This window comes from Xiphophorus maculatus, chromosome 5 (assembly GCF_002775205.1).
Source record: "Xiphophorus maculatus strain JP 163 A chromosome 5, X_maculatus-5.0-male, whole genome shotgun sequence".
Taxonomy (NCBI): domain Eukaryota; kingdom Metazoa; phylum Chordata; class Actinopteri; order Cyprinodontiformes; family Poeciliidae; genus Xiphophorus; species Xiphophorus maculatus.
Genome location: NC_036447.1, coordinates 20756248 through 20777162, shown reverse-complemented (window position 1 = coordinate 20777162; position 20915 = coordinate 20756248). Strand labels below are relative to the sequence as shown.

The 20915-nt window shown below is 38.8% G+C and overlaps 1 protein-coding gene across 4 annotated transcripts; it reads right to left on the bottom strand.

Moving 5' to 3' along the window:
- Window positions 1–894: 894 nt before the first annotated feature.
- On the bottom strand, window positions 895–19076 carry pld5 (phospholipase D family member 5). 4 transcript variants are annotated; one of them, XM_023333422.1, is made up of 11 exons: window positions 18771–18834; window positions 11750–11809; window positions 8816–8952; window positions 7463–7646; window positions 7149–7257; window positions 5891–6018; window positions 4977–5174; window positions 3092–3243; window positions 2768–2933; window positions 2584–2674; window positions 895–1960 (listed from the first exon to the last, which is right to left on the bottom strand). In XM_023333422.1, exons 3-11 carry the CDS (start codon window positions 8896–8898, stop codon window positions 1704–1706), a joined length of 1368 nt encoding a protein of 455 aa, XP_023189190.1. In that variant the 5' UTR covers window positions 8899–8952; window positions 11750–11809; window positions 18771–18834; the 3' UTR covers window positions 895–1703. The 4 variants fall into 4 exon arrangements, with proteins under 4 accessions (XP_023189190.1, XP_005797330.1, XP_023189188.1 ...); XM_005797273.2 differs by lacking the exon at window positions 11750–11809 and having other exon boundaries at window positions 18771–19076; XM_023333420.1 differs by lacking the exons at window positions 11750–11809; window positions 18771–18834 and adding an exon at window positions 11060–11723.
- Window positions 19077–20915: the final 1839 nt, after the last annotated feature.

Sequence of the window (20915 nt, the reverse complement as noted above, 5' to 3'; positions counted from 1 at the left end):
CCAAACGGACAGGAGCACGTTATTTCTTAGCGACCCACACCATTCACTGTGAAGGTAGAAAAAAAACCAACTTACTGCGCCAAACTTTGGCTGCAATGAGATGTCGTTTCATGAGGCAAAAGCACCATCTCGTGGCTAAATGTAAACCGAGTTCACAATCACGACATCCATCCATTTACCTTTGATTGTATTTCAGTTAGTATTTCTTTGAAATATTTTTGCTATAGTTGTATAAAAATCCGTCTGAAACCGCCAAACGTTCATAACCAGTTGCTCACTCTAGAGTAGAAATTGCTGTACTCCTTCATTTTGTACCCACACTGTGAAAAAAACTAACAACAACAAAAACATGTCTCTAATTTATGGTAAAATACCGGTAACTGTGGTTACCAAAATGTAATTTATATGGTAAAGTTCTGGCTATCACAGCTGCAGGTATTTTACTATGAATTAGAGACTTTTTTCTTCATTTTTACAGTGCAGACCTGAACAGAAGGAAGACTAAAGACTACTCCTGTAAAATTACTTCTAACCAGTAAGGTGAAGGAAATCATTTTCAAAATAATCCCACTGAAATGTTTCCACTGAAATCTAGACAAGGATGTTGATGTAAGCTACTCTCTGTGCAACCTTAAGAAAGAATATTAATATGTTTTAGCACCGGGAAGATTTGAGGAACTTCGAATCGACTTTTATTTGTCTTGACTCACCTTAATTATCACAAAATATAATCTTCAGATGTCATGCTAATACAAGCAGGTATGCTTGTATTAAAAAAAAAAAAAAAAGAAAAAGAAGCACTGAAGTGAATACATTCTTTAACCATATACTTTCAAAATAAGTCTTATATGACATATGAGATAAAGTTAAATGAAATATACACATCAGCGGCTTTAAAATTATGATTTTGTTTAATAAGGGAAAACACCTGTGCAAACCAAACTGGCATCATGTGAAAATGTTTGTTTGACCTTAAGGTCACAAACCAGAAGTCTTCCTTCGGGAACTTCTGGTTGAGAACAGAATTCATGATTCTTTCACTTGTAGCAAGATGTCAATTTTCTGAACCGGCAAAGAAGACACTGACCATTATACCTCATGCTCAAGTCCATGACCATGATGCTCCTGTTGGGTTATAATGTGTGTAAACATGTTGATAATCCTGCAGAGCCCTGCACCAACTGGAAAAAATGACACATTTTCAATCAGACGATTCACATTGCATAAAACACATTTGCCTGTCACCTAGAAGATGGACTGAGTCACAGCAATAAGTTCTTTACTGTTAAATTAAATCTAATTCATTCTTCAATTATTCAAACAATTTGTAAACGTAATATACAAGAGAGAAAAAACCCAATGTATCATTAAGGAAAACTGAATGAGTGTGGTAAGTAGATCTCACAAACAGCACATATTTTTGCTATGCTGTCACTTGCATATACAGTGCAGTTGAATATTGGTTGCATTGGTCATGCAGTAGTAGGTACATGCTCACATCACAGCTCACTGAGTATATAGTTGCCACTGGTGTATTTTGCAGCTGAGTCAAAACCTTATTTTGATTAATAGTTCAGATTAATGATGCAAATTCAGATTTAGGTCAGTTAGTGTGATTATACACTTTCATTTGTGCACATGTTTGTAAAATCTGCAGTTCTCAGGCAAAGACAGTAACAGGATGTAGTAGCGCAATTATGTGCTTATAAAGGGTTGTTCCACTCCTTTTCCTCCTTGGTTTCCCATTGGCTTTTAGACCATTGCAAGAGTCTATATTTTCCCTGCTGATCTTTGCTTTTTTGTAGGTTCTTGGCATAACGTGACCTCCAGTCTCTCTCAAACGAAGCTTTAATATGCTCTAGGATTGTTGCTCCGGTGTCTTTGGTACTGTCTTTCATTCTGACAACCAGTCCCACTCCTGCATTTATTGCAAAGTCGCTCCCGACCCAGTCGTGGGTTCCTGTGAACCAAAACAAACGTAAAGTCTTGTAGTTAATAATTATGTTTTTCCAGTCTTTATCAGAAATGTTTATAAATCGGTGCATAACTATTTAATGTATCTCTTATTATGGCACCTATTTAAACCCTTTGCCTAATACACTTCACCTCAGTTTCTGGCAGTTTTAGATCGCCCATGCTGACTTAATATACAAGGCAAACATCAAGAAATCATATTGTGCTTGTTGTGTAAAAAAAAAAAGAAAAAAAAAAAGGAAAACCAAAAGGTAGATTGGCAAATATATTTGCACCACTAGGACTCTTCCACATTTCGTAATGTTACGATCACAAACTTTATATATTTTATTTGAAATGTATTTGATAACTTAAAGTACTGCATGATTTGTGTTTTATATATTTTTCCTACACATTTTTTACATTGTTTTTGGAATACAAAGTACAAAACTGGTTCAATTAAAAGATTAACACACTTCTGATAACTGAATGATGAAGAACTTTCTGAACATGTATTGTTCAGTGAACAGTAATGTTCTTCCATTTCAAAATGTGCTGATGCTATTTGCGTAGTGACATAATTGTATTACAAGTAGCATCCATTAAAAACACAGTTCTGACACTGCATACCGAGGTAGACAGCGTTGTCGGTCACCATGTACTTGTTGTGGTTGAGACCCAGTTGAAAGTCCTCCTTCTGCTCCTTGTGACTGAAAAACCTCTGTGAAGTCATGAAATCCATTCAATTCTGTCACTGAATGATAAAAAAAAACGTACAACGAGACTAAGTTACAACGTCGACTGATTCACCTACCACCTCCAGGGAACAGTTGTGAAGCTGCATGCACAGAGTCTTGAGGGAGGTCACAAAGTTAAAGGTGAGGGGGTGAGTTTTCTTCCAGAAGCTTATGAGCAGGCGGACCTTGACTCCTCTGAGCACCACAGCTTCTCTGATCAGCTCATCGATAGGCGACCAATACCTGCAGACAGTTTTTAGAAATGAATTTCCCCCATTTCCAGTTGCTGCGCTCAGGATATTGAGCTTACCCATCTGTAAGCTCACAGAAACAAACCCAAACTAGATTCATAAGTGTTGCCCAAAAAATCTAAGTGTCAAAGCTTTTCCACATTCACACACCTTGTGACTGAAGTGCCTCTGAAACTCCTTTTGACCAGAGGAAGATAATCGGTGACAGAAATGAAGACAAACGTCTTTGCGCTCTGGATGACTTGATGGATAGCGTCTAAATCTCTTGTACGATCTTTGGGACAGAAGTGTTCAGGGGAGGTCTGGAGAAAGGATGTAGCAATTAAAAAGGCATCTGCTTAAATTTAAAAAAAAAAAATAAATAATTAAAAAAAAAAGTACAAGATCTACCAGATCAGAAAGGATGTTTATTTTATTAATTTAAATTTTTAGTGATAATTGTCCAGATACAGTAGTTCTTTCTTTGTTTTCTTCATAATTAGCAGTAGAGAAAACAAAGAAAACAATGATGCCCCTTCTACAGCCATTAGATCATCATAAGAGGAAGCGAGGCCAAAGAGGCGTGTGAAGCATCCAGAGGCCTGTGACGGCATCATTCTATAGGATGATAAATGTGTGAAACACAACTAATAAGTGTATTGTAGCTTGGAGGGTAGCAAGATCTATTGCCATCAAACTAGGCTATGGCACTGAAAGAGTCAGACTCAAGGTGCTGCTCAGTGTGACGCTGACATGATTAATCGTTCCATGTGTGCATGTGTTGTTAGTTTGTAATGAACGTTTCTATATAGAGAGTCAAACATGAGATGCTTGCAAATGTATTATGCAGACTAGAACAACAGTAACAAGTTTACTACACAAATTTAGCACTGAATTATAGCGCATCTGGTGATAAAATTTAATGGCACTGCAAAGGAAGAACTACAAAATGTATTTTTAGAAAACATGACCTGGGTAGCATCCCTATTCTAGTGAACCTCAGTCTTCTCTGATTGCTCAGTCCTTGTGCTTTAAACTACTTTTCGCTTCATGTTGAATGAGTTGTGCAAAATGTCTTATGAGACTGTAACGCGATAGTGCATTTGCATCATTATTATTTGTGCACCAGGTTCTTTTTTTCTCTTTTACGAGGGAATTTGTGAAATGTTTAGACTGATGGCTCATGTTTCTGTTGTGAAATTAATTCTCTGTTGGGTACTAATCTTTTGTGAATGCAACTAAAGTGTCAGTGCTTGAGTTATGTCAGAAAATGCCTAAGGATAAATGAATAGTATATTGTATCTTATTGTATCCTATCCTACCATAAAATACCATATTACATCACAATCATATTACATTATAGCACATAGTATTGCATTGCCTCATATAATTTTGTATCACCCTGTATGACAATGCATAATAACAATAACCCGTTTGCATAATTTCTCATTGCATGCTGTCCTTCATGATATTGTATTGTTTGTATTTCATTGTATGGTACGGCATTGCACATATTGTATCAAATCTCTCATTGCACCAAATTGTAATGCACTGTACTGAATTGTATTAAAAAAGTGCCGTACTGTAGTGCATGACAGATCACATCACACTATATTGTATTCTATTTTTTGGGGTGTTTCACATTATATCCCACAGTATCACCTTTACTAGATTTGAATGTGTTGAATTATATCTCAACACACTGAATGTGCTCTTTTTTATCCTAATGTATTGTATTGCACTGTATAATGTTGTTTCTTGTTGTATCAAACAGTATCTACTGTCTGGTATCACATCCTATAGTACTACATAAGTATCGTATAGCCTTGAATCACATCGCATCATATCACATCATTGTGTTCATTGTATTATTTTGCATTATATTGTGTGGTAGTGTGCCATATCTTATGGATTGAAATATTGATTTCACTTGTATATATACAGTATATATATTTCATTTCGACAACAGCTATACAAGAAAAATACCTAAAATGTAACTTTCTCAGGACATAAGCATGCAATACAGCTTCTGATCGTAAAATAATGCGTTCCTTACAGACAAATAAGCGGTAGCCGGTGTGGTATTGAGCTGCAGCTCCAGGGCCTCATGTTTCCCGTAGAGGGCTGTAACTCTTTTCGACCAGATGGAGGGGATATAGTCCCTGTCATGAAGCTGCCAGTAAAATGAAAAAACTCTGTGGAGGTCCAGAGCGAGACAGCTGCAGTTATACACCACCACTCCAAGCTCTTTCCTCTGTGGGGTGTCAGAGGAGAAAAAAAGCAGAGAGAAAACATGATGCAGCAGGAAAGTTGGCGTCTCTAGTGCACACACTTTCTGAGACAACTACATATCTTGACCATCAAGATAGAGCCTGCCTTTAACTGCACTAACTTAGAAGTTTTCTGTCTGCTGCTGTTGTTGAGGAGTTTAGCTCACTTATCCTCATAACTTTGCTTCGCTACATTCAGGTCTGCAGATGTTTGTTTCTGCACTGTGTTTTTTTCTGAGCTGTCACAGCGTTCGTCAGGTTTAGGTGTGGACATTGACTGGATTTTGTTTTCCTTCTTTATGTTTTATGTTTTATGACATTATGTTTCTACATAAATTGTCCTGTACACCAAATGGATATTCTCAAACATAAGTGTGTTTTTTCCTCTCCTTTGTCTCATTACATTTGGCTTTGGTTGTAGCTCCATACACTGTTGAGACATCAAAACAGCTACATAATGACTTTAGTGTTCCAACTTCATTAATGTTTAATGGTTTGCCCTCTACAATGAATTAAACCCTAAATAAAAAGAGGAATGCTACTTTTCTTTCTGGGCAGCCACCTTTGGGCACCCTTGAGGCCTGTTAAGATGCAGGTATGGTGATATGATTTTGTGTGTGGCTAAAATTGACTGCAGACCCGTGATACTTGACAACTCAAAGGCTACAACAATGCAAGCCCAGCTCATGTTTGTTGTTACCTTGGACAGTGACCTCCAGTCCATTTCAGCGCTTCCGATGTAAATGTGCGTCCGATCCACTATCCAGAATGAGGAGTGGAGGCCTCCTTTGGTGAGAGCTGTCATATTGACAAAACGAACCTGGGCATCTACAAACAGCAGAGACAAGTTTTATTAGAAAAGGTCTGAAATAATAAGGATAGAACGGTGGAAATATGCCAACTGGCCTTGTGTTGTGTAAGATATGAGAGAAGGCAGCAGTGCTGACAAAGTGATTTACAGAAAACTTTTAATGGATCTGCCAATCTGAAGGCTGATTCTTACAATAACTTGCTAAAGTATTCATACCCATTGACTTTTTGCATAGTTTATCACAATACAATCACAAAGTGGCCAGAAAGTTAGACCACGTTTTGCCTTTTTTTAAATTATTTTATTTTAAAATAAAACTCTAAATGTGTGATGCACATTTGTATTTTGTGCAGCCACTTGTCATAAACCACCTTATCTAGAGAGTGAAGTTGTTGCCCAATCCTCTTAAAGCTGCAGTATGCACCTATTATAAACAAAGTGTTTTTGTTTTTACATTTTTGTTGAAACTCTCACTATGTTGTGATAGTATAACATGAGAAATAATTTGAAAAAATTGAGCTCTTTTGCCATTTCCCAGTGCTGCTAACATTATTTACAGAAATACAGCGCTCAGTCACAAACAACCAATCAGAGCCAAGAAGAGGTTCTTAGTGCATCTAATGTTTTTTATTCCAGAATTGTCTTCTAATTTTATGTGTCCATTTCCTCATCAGCGTGGCCTTGGTTGTTTGTTTGTTTACTGACATTAGAGTAGTTGATTTCATATGGACCGCTCACATACGGCTTATGAAAGGTAACTGGTTGCACTGGGTTTTCTTCAGAGCCATCAGTTAAATCTACTAAATACAAATGTTTAAGAGTTTTATCCTAAAAATGTGTAAACCTATGTATTAGTCTGTAAAACATTCACTGGGATTTGTGCTTGCAATGTAACATGTGAAAAATTTAAAAGCCAGTGCTTTAATTTTAAGGCAGTGTAGTGTGAACCTCAGTTTGCTTCTTGACAAACTAGTGCAGATGGTTCCAACTAGTTTCACAAAGTCTCTCTGACAGAGCAGGATCTTGCTTAAAATGAAAAAAAAATGCCCTCAGGTTGGCAGGGTAAAGACATATAAATTGTAGTCATCATTTGTCACAGTAGTATAAGAAATAGCAATTATATGGTTGAAATGTGACAGGCACTCACTGTGTGCTGCCAAGGCTTTCAGCTCGGAAGAGTTTGTCAGACTACTGGCAATCTTCAGCTTAACCCCACGAGATTTCAGCCTGAGCAGCCTCTGGAACAGAAGCTGACCCTGAGGAAGAGAGAGACGTTCTGTCCTGCTCTACTCCAGGATTTCAGCAGCGTTTCTGTCTTTCCAAAGGGCAACACTTACATTTCAGCAGCTCTAACCTCATTAAAAAGATGACACGGGTGTTTAATTAAAAATAATTGCGTCTGCTCAGTTAGGACGCTTAAAAATGACTGTTTTGTTTAGTTTTGTGCAGAGCGACGCGTACCTGTGCTGCAGTGCCGGGTGTTGGCTCCAGATCCCAAGCATTTAAATCCCAGACAGACGACACCACCTCCACTGAGAGCTTTGCTTGTTCTAGTAGTGACTGGAAGCCAACAGAAAGAGGAATGTGATGCCTGCCATCCACGTGGAGAGAGAGGTCATCTGGGATGTTCTCCGCGAGCACGATCCTGAAAGAAACAATTTCTTTTGTCCTTTTGCAGTACCACTGAGATCTCTGAGGGGATTTTTTTTTGTTTAATCTTATCACCAGTAATCTAACATGATTTTTCTTTTCACTAAGAACTGTAACCTGAAAATAAAAGCACAGCTGAGTTGAGAAGTGTAGATTTTCACTATAGGATTTTGCAAAACATTTGAAACTTTGAAAAGCACTCAGTAATGACAAAAATTAAATAAACAAATTTTATTTTAGTGTATCGCAGGAGTAACTAGCTGATCAAATTGCATTGCAGCAAACACCAGTGGATAAGTCGACATCAGTTATGGAGCATTCAAGTTGCACCTCAGTGGGAAGCTGTTTGACCTTTTGGCGCTCCTCTCTGATAAGCCCAAAATGTTTTTTTTTCTTGTTAATTTTGATGACTATGTCTTGCAGTGAAAAAATAATTTCAGACCATTATGTAAGACAAACAAAAAAGGATATTAAATATTCAAATGCCAAAGTACTAAAAAATATGTTCATTTAGTATATAACATACATACTCAGCATTTAGTCTGGGCTTTTTTTGCATGGATTATTATTAATGTATTCTCTATGAGGTCCAGGGTAAGGCTGTTTTTTTCCCCAGTCTAGCACAGTGAAACTACCTTCATTGAGCCAGGTATAGGTACTTTTGATAGAGTTAACAGGGACAAAGTCCTGGACATTAAATCATCATCTCCACAAGATCTGTCAGTAGAAGAAAGCATTAAGTTCTCTAAAAATCCCTGAAAGATGATTTGAAACACAGTCGACAAGTATCAGCAGATGACACCCAGATCATCAGTGGGACTGTGGGAACTTTACACTGGACCTCACGTTCTACAGGAGCAGTGAATTAACACTCACAAGGGGTGAGACAGATGTAGCCCATTCAAACACCTGAATCCTGTCAGGGCTCCAGTTATCCCTGTTGCTTGTGCTTATGCCACAAGTTTTCCTTCCACTCAGCTTTCCATCAACATACTTGGCTGCATTAGTCTGTGAATAGGTGACTTGTATAGCTCTCTGCTAAGGGTCCCAATGACTGTCTGCTAAACGACTGTTTAATTCCAACTTTCTAGGGAAACAGATTTATTTATTTTAAAAATAATGAAATTACACTTTCAAACTTTGTCTTCGGGCAGAACTTCTCACCTGCAGTCTCTGCTGCAGTTTTCCTCTGTGATCCCATCCTCACTGTCCCCCCAGATGTCCACGGAGGAGAAGATGAGCACCATCAGCACAGCAGAGCAGCAGAAGAGGGCCAGGGTGGCTATGCACTTCTGCTGGGTCTGGAAGACAAGTTAAAGACAAACTAAAGTCTAGAGGGGTTGTGGAGGTTGCACCTAGTGAAAACGATCAGTATGCTAATGTCTTCAGTCGATCCAATTGATTAGAACTTAAGAGTCCTGATCGATGGGACTTCTATGCGACAGCTAGAAGCCATATGTGTCCAGAAACAGTGCAGAGTCCAGAGTGCTCCAGGTTAGTCCCACCAGATAAAAAACCCCCCAAAACACCTCACTTTTATTTATAAGACCATGCTTAGGCTGTTCCCTCACATCAATGATCTAATATTGATTCATATTCATTGCATTCATATGATAATTTCTTGCTCTCAGTCCCATTTCCCTGCAGAAACTAATTCTGTGTTTAGTTTTGCACATAATTGGGAAAAAGGAGCCTTTGTTTATTCTGTTCTGGCTACATGGAGCGTACTGCAAAAAGACTTATTTCATTGAGCACTTTTATGTTCATGCTTACAGAACTAGAGACGACTTCTTTAACTTGTGACTGTTTTGAATAATTAGTTGTATGGCATTTTAATTGTGTAACTTGTAATTGTTGTATAACCTTTGCTATCTCTTGGCCAGGACTCCCTTGAAAAAGATGGGTTTTTTTTTTTTTTTTTTTAATCTAAGTGGGACTTTCCTTATTTTAAAAAGATAAAATACAAACAAAACAAAAACTAGTTGAGTTGAACCCTCTGGAGCTGAGGCAGTCATAAAGAATATATTGAAAAACTCTTCCTCCTGCTTTATTGTCCAACACATCCTCAGGTGAAGAGAAACTTATGAACTCCGTCCCAGGATGGATAGAGACGGCACTGTGTGTGTGTTTTTTTTCTTTTTCTGAAAAGCAATATATCAGCGGATGTACTTGTGTGCATGAACATGCCTGCGCGGTATATTGCACACAGCTGCTGCAATATGTTTGGAATGACATTCGGGTTGTCGGAGGTTATAACACCACAGCCCCGACACGGCGGCAGGAGTCCTGAATCTCTCAGTGAGGTAACTGTGTTTTGCTTACAGCTGCAGGATTTTTCTCCCCCATCTCATTCCCTCCGTTTGGCTATGTCGGTTTGGGGCGCTGTCAAAGTCCCATTACTTATTCTCTTTTGAGCGTTTGTTCAGTCCAGTCAATTTCATCTCACTGATGCACTCGGCTGCGCACGCACCTCCGGAGGCAACAGCTTTCATCAAGACAAAAATAATAAACATTATTCAGCAGCCTTCCGTGGAGATGCGGGCTGCGGGATGTTTCTGTCTCCGGGAACAAGGCTCGGCATTTGGAGCTCTTCGTTTCGTTTAACCGTGTCAAGGACCAGAAGTGACAACGTGGATGTCTGTGTGGCCGCGAAGGAAATGAAGCGTCATGAATCAGAAATAGTCTGACAGGTAGAAACAGGCCAGTAACTCACACAGTCTACTTATAAGTCACCCCCACCCACATAAAATAATACAGCAGCTGATTTACAGTAGCCAGTAAAAACCGGCTGACAAGGCTGGAAACTGGCAGAGTTTTATACAACTGCTGCTTGTTGGTTTAAGATGAATTAACTCACAGGATTGTTTTATAAGAAAAAACTTCGGTATGGAATATACATGACAATATTTTTCAATTATGGAGTTAGAACAGGATAAAAACGTATTAAATATAAGTAAACCATATTAAATTATTCCTACATTTAACAGACTCGTTTTGTTTGCCACAATAAATACATTTTTCATTTTTCCCATCCTTCTTTTTGGTATTTATTTATGAATTTACTCATTTTCACTTATTTATTTACTTCCATGAAAAACCTGACCACAAAGGCAGGAGAAGAGAATTTGGGAAATGTAAACGATTTCCTCACATTCTTCAAATTAACATTAACAATCCTTCTTTAAAACAAAAAGAAGAAAATTATTTCCGTCACAACCCAATTTATGGAATTCAAAACAGAGTTAAATAAAATACAACATTTAAGAAATAAATCCTACTGAAAAATGCATCCCACGTTTCTCTGGTTTGACGAGTTTAGTTTTGAATGGAAAAAAATAAATGTTATGAATTTAAGCTTTGAACATACAAAGAGAGACAAACTGTGGTGGAGAGAGCTGTGAGCATCACCTTGACGGGCTCCTGCGGGGCGGGTCCTGCCATGAGAGCAACACTACTCCCTCAAACTTCTCCGACGGATGTGAACCAGCAACTCAGTCCCACATGTCTGTGCTGCTCTTCGTCTTCATTCCTCCCATCCACCTCACATCTTCACTCTTTGCTGCCGTCTCCATCTCTCTGCTTCTTTGCCGACCAGAAAGGGCGTGTGTGTGTGTATGTGTGTGTGGGGGTGCACGCCGGCGTGTGTGTGTGTGTGTTCCTCAGCTCTCGGTTCTTCACACATCCTCAAACGTCCAGGCTCTCTGGGTTTCTGCTACTCGCTGGAGGAGGAGAGAGAGAAAGATGGAGGGCCAACCCCCCACCCTCTCTCTAACGACCGATGCAGCGCTCCTTTGCCTCCTCCCTCCTCTTCTTTCTTCTGGATCTCCTCATTATCTCTCCTGTGTGTGTAAAACTTGTGACAGAGACCATTTGGCTCGGGCAGGACATAATATTCTTTAAGACTCTGAAACTGTTCTGGACGCTCATTATGGTGCCTGCACATTTTCCCCACAGAGCTGCTCGCGAGAAAACAGTTAGTAGCTTCTGTGAAGCTTCATCTCATGGCACACATGAGTCAGCACTATATGGTCAAACCCGATCACCACTGTGCTTAAATTATTGTGCTTTTCAGTTCACTATTTCGCTGCATTTACTTACATTTCACTTCTGCTGCTCCAGTTTCAATGGGCTGCCTCTTCCTGTGGCACAAAAGCACTTCTGCGGGAATCAGATGAAATACACACACACTGTATTTTACTCGACTCCTTCCTCACGAATGAACACAGCTTTGCCTGATGGCAAAATAACAACATATGCTGCTGACTGCAGGCAATCTGTGATTCTATTTATCAGCCCAGCACTTTGCACTGAGAAAAGTTGAATGAGTGTAAATGAGGAAGCCCATTTACTAGTAGAGTTGTAGTTATTGGACAGAGAAGGAGATATAAACAGACCTACATTCTTGTTATTTCTGAGTTTAACTTGGTAACTTTGGTTCCTTTCATTTCAGTGAATTTCTCTATTTTGGGTTTTTAGTTTCTATATATAGTGTTACTTTTTTTCTTTTACTTGGATTCCAGATACAGGACTTTTTTGTTTTGTTTTGTGTGTTAGAAGATTCAGAGAGGCTCCAAATAATTCAGTGTGTTAATATTGATTAAAGATAGCACTTTAATTTACGGGGTGTGCATAAGTAAGCAAAGTGCCAACTTTGCACTAAAGTGTCATTCATTTGAAAATAATGCAAAGTTGGCACTATTAATGGACTTTCAATGCAACTTTTAGAGCAACTTCGCATTAAAAGTGTCATTATTTACTGAATGACACTTCATGATAACAGTCATAGACATTCATAAAGACTCGTTCATGTTTATGACAGTGTCATGTCAGTCTTACCCCGTCAAATAAAGTGTTATCTAATTAAAAAAAACCAGCACATACAAGTTACAAAAAAACAATAATATATTTTACGGGGGGGTTTTCCTGAATGTAATTCAGTGTTTCTTCAGTTATTACAGCTGATCAAGCAGGTAACTTTCAGTCGAGTGAAACATTTACTTTTGAAAACTGTCTTCATTTTCCACTTTCTGTTGCATCCCACGAGTCACACCAACAGAGAGCAGAGCACAGAAAGCTATTAATTGAGTTTTAATTATAAAGACCTACAGAGCACTCGGTGAGGTGGGAGATAAAGACAAAATCATGACAGATGAAACTGCTGTGTTGAGGACAGGTGCCCTCTGCACGCCACGCTGTTTGCAAGAGAGAGAAAGAGAGGGAGTAAAACAAGGGGGTGAGACGGAGGTGAGGGAGGCGTATGAGTAACTCCCAGGAGAGGTGAAGGTCCTAAAGCCTCACATATGTGGGCGAGCAAACTTCAATTCAAAACTCAGTGAGAAACACGAAACAAATCCCATCTTCTAAATGCATAATTTCAGTTGAAGCTTGTTACAGCAGTGCTTGATTGTGTGGAGATGAACACGCTGCAGCACATTGACACGATCACACGTCTTCAAACGCTACTTTATTCACTTGACAGTCATTACAGCACAAAAAGTTAATTAATACTCCTTATCTTCACAATCTGCACTGTGAGCAGCATTCTGACTTTGCAGAAAAGTGTACAAATGAAACTGCAAGGAGCTTTAGTTAGTGACAAAGAAAAGATTGCTTTTAACAAAACATGGCAAAGGAAGAAGCTGAGAGTAAACGGTAGGACTTCTTTCTTTCACGTAATGTGAACTTTCGTTACTTGACATGTTTGCCCTTTCTGTGCAGTTTTGTGGGATTGTTTTAAAAACACTTTATTAACAATATGTTAGCGTCATGTCAGGATCTGAAAATAGTGCATGAGAAATTATACGGAGGGGACAGAAAACCAAATCTGGTATTTATTGTAAATAAATATTTCTGTACTGAGTTTGGCCCAGAAAGAAAACATGAATTATAGCTCTCTTCTCTTGACCAGCTGCTAGTGAGTTTAAGGTCAGATCCAGAGGTCGGATAGAAAGTGAGAGAGTGTCTGCAGAACGCTGCAGGGCGGGGTTTTTAATTGAGTGGCTGTACTCTACCAAATAGGTTCATGTGTCCATTTTTCCCAGTTGGTTAGCCTTTGCTCATGTGCGTCTGGTCCAAATACAGCCTCTTGTTTTCATTTCTCTTGAGCTTTTTCACATTTTATTTCATCTTGCAATAGCCACACTTTGTTGTATTTTATTGGGAATTAATTTACTAGAACAACACAAAGTAATGCCTTATAAATATGAAATGTTTTACAGTATGAATCAAGTTTCTTCCCAACATCTTAGGCGAGAATTATAATGCACACAATATTTCAGATTTTATTTGTAAACATTTTGAAGGCCATTTAATATCTTTTGTTCAAGAGGTACGAATACTTTTGCAAGGCACTGTATCTACACACAGTTAAGCTGACACCTAAATGCTCTCATTTTAAGTGGAGTAAGGTGCCCTTAAATTAAAATATTGACCCTACTACGGCATTGTGAGGATGTGGGTTAAGTAAAAAAAATAAAAAAATCGAAGGGCAGACCCAAACTGCCCCCATGGGAGCAGGATTATTGGGTTTTCTACATTTCTGGTAATATCAATGAAAAGCAGCTAACAGCCGCTCCGAGAATTAGGAGAGATGTAGATAAAGAAATGGCTTTCTGTTTTTACTGCATTTAATTGCAGCAAAACTGGTCATTCTTAGTCAGCAAGAAGCAAAGGATGCTTAAATACAGAAGCAAAAACAAAACAAAAATCTTGAGCTGGTTAAATGATACTGTCTGTCATATTGTTCTTACTCTTATCTCTCTGAGTGATGGAATCTGATCCTAACTAATGCTACTAAAGTTTTAAACAAATTAATTCAAATGATTTAATGGGTTGTGTTAATATTTTGAGAGAACGTTGAACTTAACAGAGCTGCCATTTTCCTGAAGGGGGTTGACAATATCCAAACACATAAATTGCTTTTTTTTTGTTTTTGCAAGCTAAAGACTTGCAAAAAAAGTGATTAGGGTGATAGCAAGGAACCCTTCAGACCTTAAAGAAGACTTTGTGCTCATCAAGGAATATAAATACTCAAAATACCAAAGGAAACGTAAACAAACTGGTCAGCAATTATCATGAGGGTTTGATTTCTGTAATGCTAAAATCTAATTTTCCACAGATTTTTATGGAACGATATAAATCATTTTCCCCATGCAGTTTCGTAATAAAATGTAAATAATAGCAGGTGAATTTGTCTTTTGTTTACTGATACTTGTTTACATTGTTTTATCATCCCCTGACAGATACCTGTCTCGTTTCCAAAGAAAAGCAAATTTCTCCCTGAGTAAAACTTATTTATAACCCAAATCTGTATGGTTAATCGATGTTTATCTCTAAATATTATTCACAGCTGAATGGAGATATTTTCTTTTTCACGATGTTCCTGAATAAAAATGGTCAATTTTGGATTTAATTTACTATAAGTGAAAAAGCAATTTGGTGTTTCCACTTGCAAAAAAACAAAACAAACAAACAAACAAAAAAAGATTTTATACTAATACACACCAAACCTAATTCATATTTTATGATTTTTTTTAGCCGTTTCTCATTTTTAAATCAGATTCAAATGCATGTTCCGTTTATTTCCTTTCACAAACTTTAATGTTTTCACAATTTAGGATCTACAATGACCTGCAGATGACCTAAATTCTCCCCACAGACTCTTCACTTATTGCCCAGCATGATTTACTGTCTCCATTTACTTCTGTATGAATAATGTCAACTGCTCTTTCAATGACTGCTCCTTTGAAGGACCGTTCTCTGTAGGTGTTTAACCTTCACACCAGAAGCAGGCTCGAACATGTGAGCAGGATATGGGCTTTTTATAACAGTACAGCCTCAGACCAATTTGCTGCTGTGAAGCTGACTGGGCAAGGTGGCATGGCCAGAGAAGTTGGCCCAAAGCCAGTCAGACTGTGGCTTGAGGGTAGTTAAAGGCTCAAAAGCAAATTTTTCATTTTTGAAGTGTTTGTCAGGGAAACATCAGATTTGCATAACATCATAAAAGCAAGACTGAAGGAAATTACATCCTGGTGTTTACATTGCTTCTGAGAAATGTGATGAAGAAATGCCATGCACCGGTTTTGCTCTGTACTTTAACAGGATCAGTTTTCATTTTTACTTGTCACATTGCCTTTGTTGCTGCTTCCGTAAAAGGAGAAAAAGGCTTTTTGTTCTAAAATTAAAGCACATTCAAGTCTCAAACTAGGGAAGATATTAGATGATTTTTTTTTTTCACCATATGAATACACTTTGAAAGCGGAAACATTGTTATTTGGTTGTTTTAACTTCTTCTCTACAAAACGACCAAGTTCCATTGCTAACAGTCGTTGGCGGTCAAGCCAGGAAATTGTCGACACAAACAGTTTGCCAACTGCAGTCGCTGCATTGTTGCAGCTGTGAATACTAATGAACAAACTGCCAGCCCGCTCAGTCTCTGTTGAGGTCACAGTTCAGGAAGCGTCCCTTGATCTGCAACCTTTTTGAGCATTGTTGTATACAGTAAGGATTCAGAGGTCACAGCGGTCTCTCTAGTTCCTGTCCTGTGTCCTTGTGCAGGACGTCACTATCAGACAGAGTCCAGTCTCATTCTCTGACTCAAGACATTAATTCAAAGCTGTAAAATGCAAGCGCCACACAAAAAGGCAAACTCTGTTTAACAGTTTCTAATTAAGTAATAACACAACAAGACAGCGACACTCTTTGTATAATTGGTAATTGGGAGAAAATATGAGTATAAAGGTGTCCCCTTTTTAATGTATCTCATTATGTTTGCTTTCATGTTTCTGCTTTTAATAAGTCGTGCCTCGTAATAAATAACAGTCAATAAGCATCAAAGCAGCCAGATTATGCCTTGCTGTAAAATTAATCACAAATATTCCCTCCTCTAGAATACACAATACTGTTTTTCAATCTGACATCCAACAGTTGCATCGTGTGCTTGTGACTGGCATTAGCCTACTTAAAGACGTACTGCTATGTACTGCTAACAGTGGCGCAAAAAGTGGATATGCACTAAATGCGACGGATCTGGGCGATGGTGGAAAACTTATTCTTAATGTGCTGGAGCGTGATTTTTTTTCTCCCCATTTAAATCCTGTTGTTGTCTGATAACAGCTAGCTACTGATATCAGACGACAGAGGACAGAAAACAAATTAACAGAAGAGGGACAAGGTTAACAAAAAGCTTTCCAAAGTGCTTGAAGGATGGTAGGTTAGTTATTTCAGTTTCTAAAGAGGAGGTTTGTAAATATTCAGGTTTGTTTTAGTTGCTAATAAAAAGACAGATGACTGTTGTCTTGCAACTGTGTGTTGTAGTTAAATACAGAAACACTAATGAGCTGCGCTCCTGATTGCTAATGTGCTCAAAGTCCAAGTATTTTGGGGATTTTCTGAGATTTCTTTCAAAATACACACAACGATTTCATTTCTATGTACCATCTATACTGTATGCTCTGCTGGGGCCCACAAAGCAATCATCTGCTTCAATAGCTTACAATCATCAGCAAGCAGACAGACTGACGATCGGTCCAGTCCAGCCAGTTGTCACCTCTATGCCTCCACCTTCCTTCCAACCAATATCGACAGCTTCATCCCACCAAGACCAGTGGAAAGAAGTAAAAGTATAAATGTTTCAAATCTAAACAGTAAACATGATCCGAGGCAGCGCAGTAAAAGAGTGAGGAACTTGTGGAGAGTGAACCAGTCTACACTCCTGTCCTGGGTGTTTCTGCATAGTGTATGCCTGTTCTCTCTCTCTGTGTACACTTCAGTTCTCTCCATGTACTCCCAGTTCTTCCTACAGCCCAGGAAAATTACCATTGGGTTACTTGGTGTCTGTAAATTGCCTTTAGGTATGAATTTGTGCAAGGTTGTTGGGCATGTATACGTATGGATGTAACCTAAATACCCTGCAATTATAGGTAGCACAAAAGACGATAGTTGTATGGATGGATGGATGGATGGACGGACGGACGGACGGACGGACGGACGGACGGACGGATGGATGGATGGACGGATGGATGGACGGATGGATGGACGGATGCTTCTGAATCTCAAAGGAAAAACTTCAAAAAGGATCAAATTCAAACAGAATGAAGACGATTACGTAGCTTGAATTCAGCCTGGTATTTTTTCTGTTTGCATTACCAGTCAGTCTTTCCCTGGCTTAAAGTCATTTCTGCACAATTTTAATAACTAAGAAAATTCAAGCTTGAAGCCCATTTGAACTATCTTCATCTCAGACCGCTGACTTATTAATCTATCATAAACCTGTGCAGTTTTAATTTAGCGATGGAGTTAACTCTACGCTCTCTGGTTTACTCAGCAAGGCTAATACTTACAGTCTTTCATTTGTGTTAGAAACTCCCCCAAATCCATCTGATGTGTGCGTCTCTGTGCCGTGTCAGGCATCAGTTTGAGCAAGAATACATTAAAAATTAAGGAAGATGTCAAGGAAACCCAGCGGGGGCCAAGCTAACACTTTTGCTTTAAAGAATTGAAAATGTGAGGTTGGGACGTGGGTCTACAGATTGTTTCAGTGAATGAAGAAGAAAGTTTTGAATGAGATGTAAATATTCAGAGCATGAGGACGTGATAACAGTACACTCAGCAGCCACTTTTAATCAGCTTAATTCTAAAAACCACCAGCATTAAAACCTTATTAGTTGTGAAAATGCTTTTAAAAAGCTTTTTATGTGCAAAATGGTACAATTGTGTGTTCTGCGTTAATCTTTTATATGATTAACGCAAGTATTTTTTCCTGCTGCTTGATATAAAGGTCTTTGAGACTGGTGGTTTCCATTTAAACATGCAGTAAAGGTAAAAAGAAAAAAAAAGGTAATCAATTCCTGCAGGAGGCAATGGAGGTCTGCTGCATGTAAAGGCAATTCACCTTCATGAAGACAGATGAATTGCAGGCTTACATACTGAGCAGCATTCCACTGGAGTCATAGTATGTTAGATTGAATTTCTCAGCATCACATTTACATTTTACATTATTTTTGGTTGGTTATCAGGATTAATTTTTTGCATTTAAAGTCAGTTGAAAACCCTTTTTTTTTGACTCTCCAAAAAGCAAACATAATTTCAAAACATCTAAGCCACTTGTCAGGCTGCTCACCCGCTCCACTTTGTCTTTATGTCGTAGGAGGATGGTTGCAGAGTAGCCCTGCTGCTGGACGCCGCTGTAGCTGCTGCTTTTCACCTGGGACACGCAGGCCAACAGAGCTGGGGTGGCTTCATCTTGTCCCTCCAGCTGAATATCAGCTGACAGCTCCATTAATGACCTGTGGACTGATGCCTTCTGGTGGGGGGGTGAAGACACACTCTGATCCACACACAGGAAGACGCTGTCACTTCTGTCCTCCCTTCTGCTCTTTCTTAATCTGTCTTTCAAAAGCTGAATCAGCTGCTTCTGGTCTCTTTGCTGTCTGATGCTCAGTACACACCTCGCTTGTTTGTAGCCAGAAACACCAGAACATGTTCGCTCTCCGATACTCACAGGGGCGTGTGTGGGTGTGTGTCTTTGTGTGCAGCTCGTCAATGTAATACAGCTTCCCAGGTGGGAGGAGGGAGACAGTAGGCTCCAGTCTGCTCTTCTACAGGATTAAGGTGCAACAAGAGCTTCTGCCTGATTGCGCTGTAGCAGGACCTGATGGGGAATAATGTGATAGCTCAAAGTGTGAGAAGATGTTCCAACATAATGATATATATTCAGATAATGTGATTTATCTTTTCCAAAGGTTACTTACATAAAACATCACTACAGGGAGGCACAGAGAATGTCTGAAGGAGTGCAGCCTCAGCTTAAAGCAGTGGTTCCCAAAGATTTTCTTCTGGGCCCCCTACGGATTACAATAAAATCCCCCCCAAAAAAGAAAAAAAATCAAGTGGACACACACATTGTTCAACCAGACATAAACCTATACACATATTTTGTTTTCAAACTCCACTGAAGTTTATTTCACACTTCAGGTTGCAACAAAACACACTACAAACCATCCTTACAGTGAAATACTTTTGTGTAACTTTTCTTTTTTTTTCATTCATCCATACTGGTTCCCGCGCTTCCCCTGCAATGGCACTGCGCCCCCCCCAGGGGGCGCGCCCCACACTTTGGGAACCACTGGCTTAAAGAAACCTTTCGTGCACCACACTGTGAAGAAAACCACAGATACAAAGGAATAAATCAAACGTGATAGCTCAGAAATGTTATTACGCTTTCGGTTTGTGAAGTAGATGCAATCAGTGGTGCAAGAAAAGAGCGACTGAAAAGATTTACTGCAAATCATGTTGTCAGCCTCTGTTATTTGGTGAAAACTACTTATCCTTGTTCACATGTTCTCTTCTGTCTGTAGAACATTACTGTGAAAATATATATGCAGTGAGGCCATTTTTATTCCAGTAACTTCAGAATCAGAATTAGCCTTATTCTCCAAGTTTAGACATAAAAACAAAGAATTTGACCACAATGAAGACACTTGAATTGACACTAAAAGTGTGTGTCCAGGATGTGTGGGGTCTGCATAGATGTTAGCTGCCATTTTCCTGACCCTAGCCCTGTAAAAGTCCTGGATGGGGGGAATCCTCTCTGTAGACTTGATTGTTTGCTGCAGTTTAGACCTGTTTTGTTTTGTCGCTGAGCCAAGCCAGACAGTGATGGACGAAGACGAGACAGAGTGAATAATGGCTGTGAAGAATATGACCAGCAACTTCCCTGGAAGGTCGTTTCACTTGAGTTAACAAGGAAGTACAGACTCTGCTGGGCCTTCTGCTGACCAGTGTTGAAACTTTTCCATCTGAACCACCCAGACTTTCACTTTTTCCCCCTCTAATAACCGAAGAGGAAAGGTTTCATCAATAAAAAAAGAGTGAAATATGTAAATGCACAACGGAGTAGCATCATTCATCTTTTTTTTTCAGAGTAAGGATAGAGGTGCTAAATCATCGGCGACACTTTCAGTTTCACTGAATATCACACAGGGCACAACTGATGGATGTTTGTATCCATATTCATTACAGTTTCATATGTAAAAGCTCGTTTTTTAACTTTATAGTTCAGAAAGTGCTACAAAAATAGTGACTTCTGCAGCGATATATTCTTTCAAAGCCATTCAGTAAATTAGAATATTATTGAAAAGTGAAAATTTATTTTAAGAACTTTATAACTTAGTCAAACACATTAAATAGATTACACACAAAGGTTGTCAACTTCCAAAAGGTACTTTTAATCTGACAAATGAGCCTAATTACAACATATATTGTA

Coding starts and splice junctions, on each gene's coding strand:
- pld5 (XM_005797273.2), bottom strand. CDS start 18,929: ATGGAGCTGTCAGCTGATATTCAGCTGGAGGGACAAGATGAAGCCACC. Junction 3,244..4,976: donor CGGCTACCGCTTATTTGTCT/GTAAGGAACGCA, acceptor TCCTTTCTCCAG/ACCTCCCCTGAACACTTCTG. Junction 2,675..2,767: donor ACAACTGTTCCCTGGAGGTG/GTAGGTGAATCA, acceptor ATGACTTCACAG/AGGTTTTTCAGTCACAAGGA.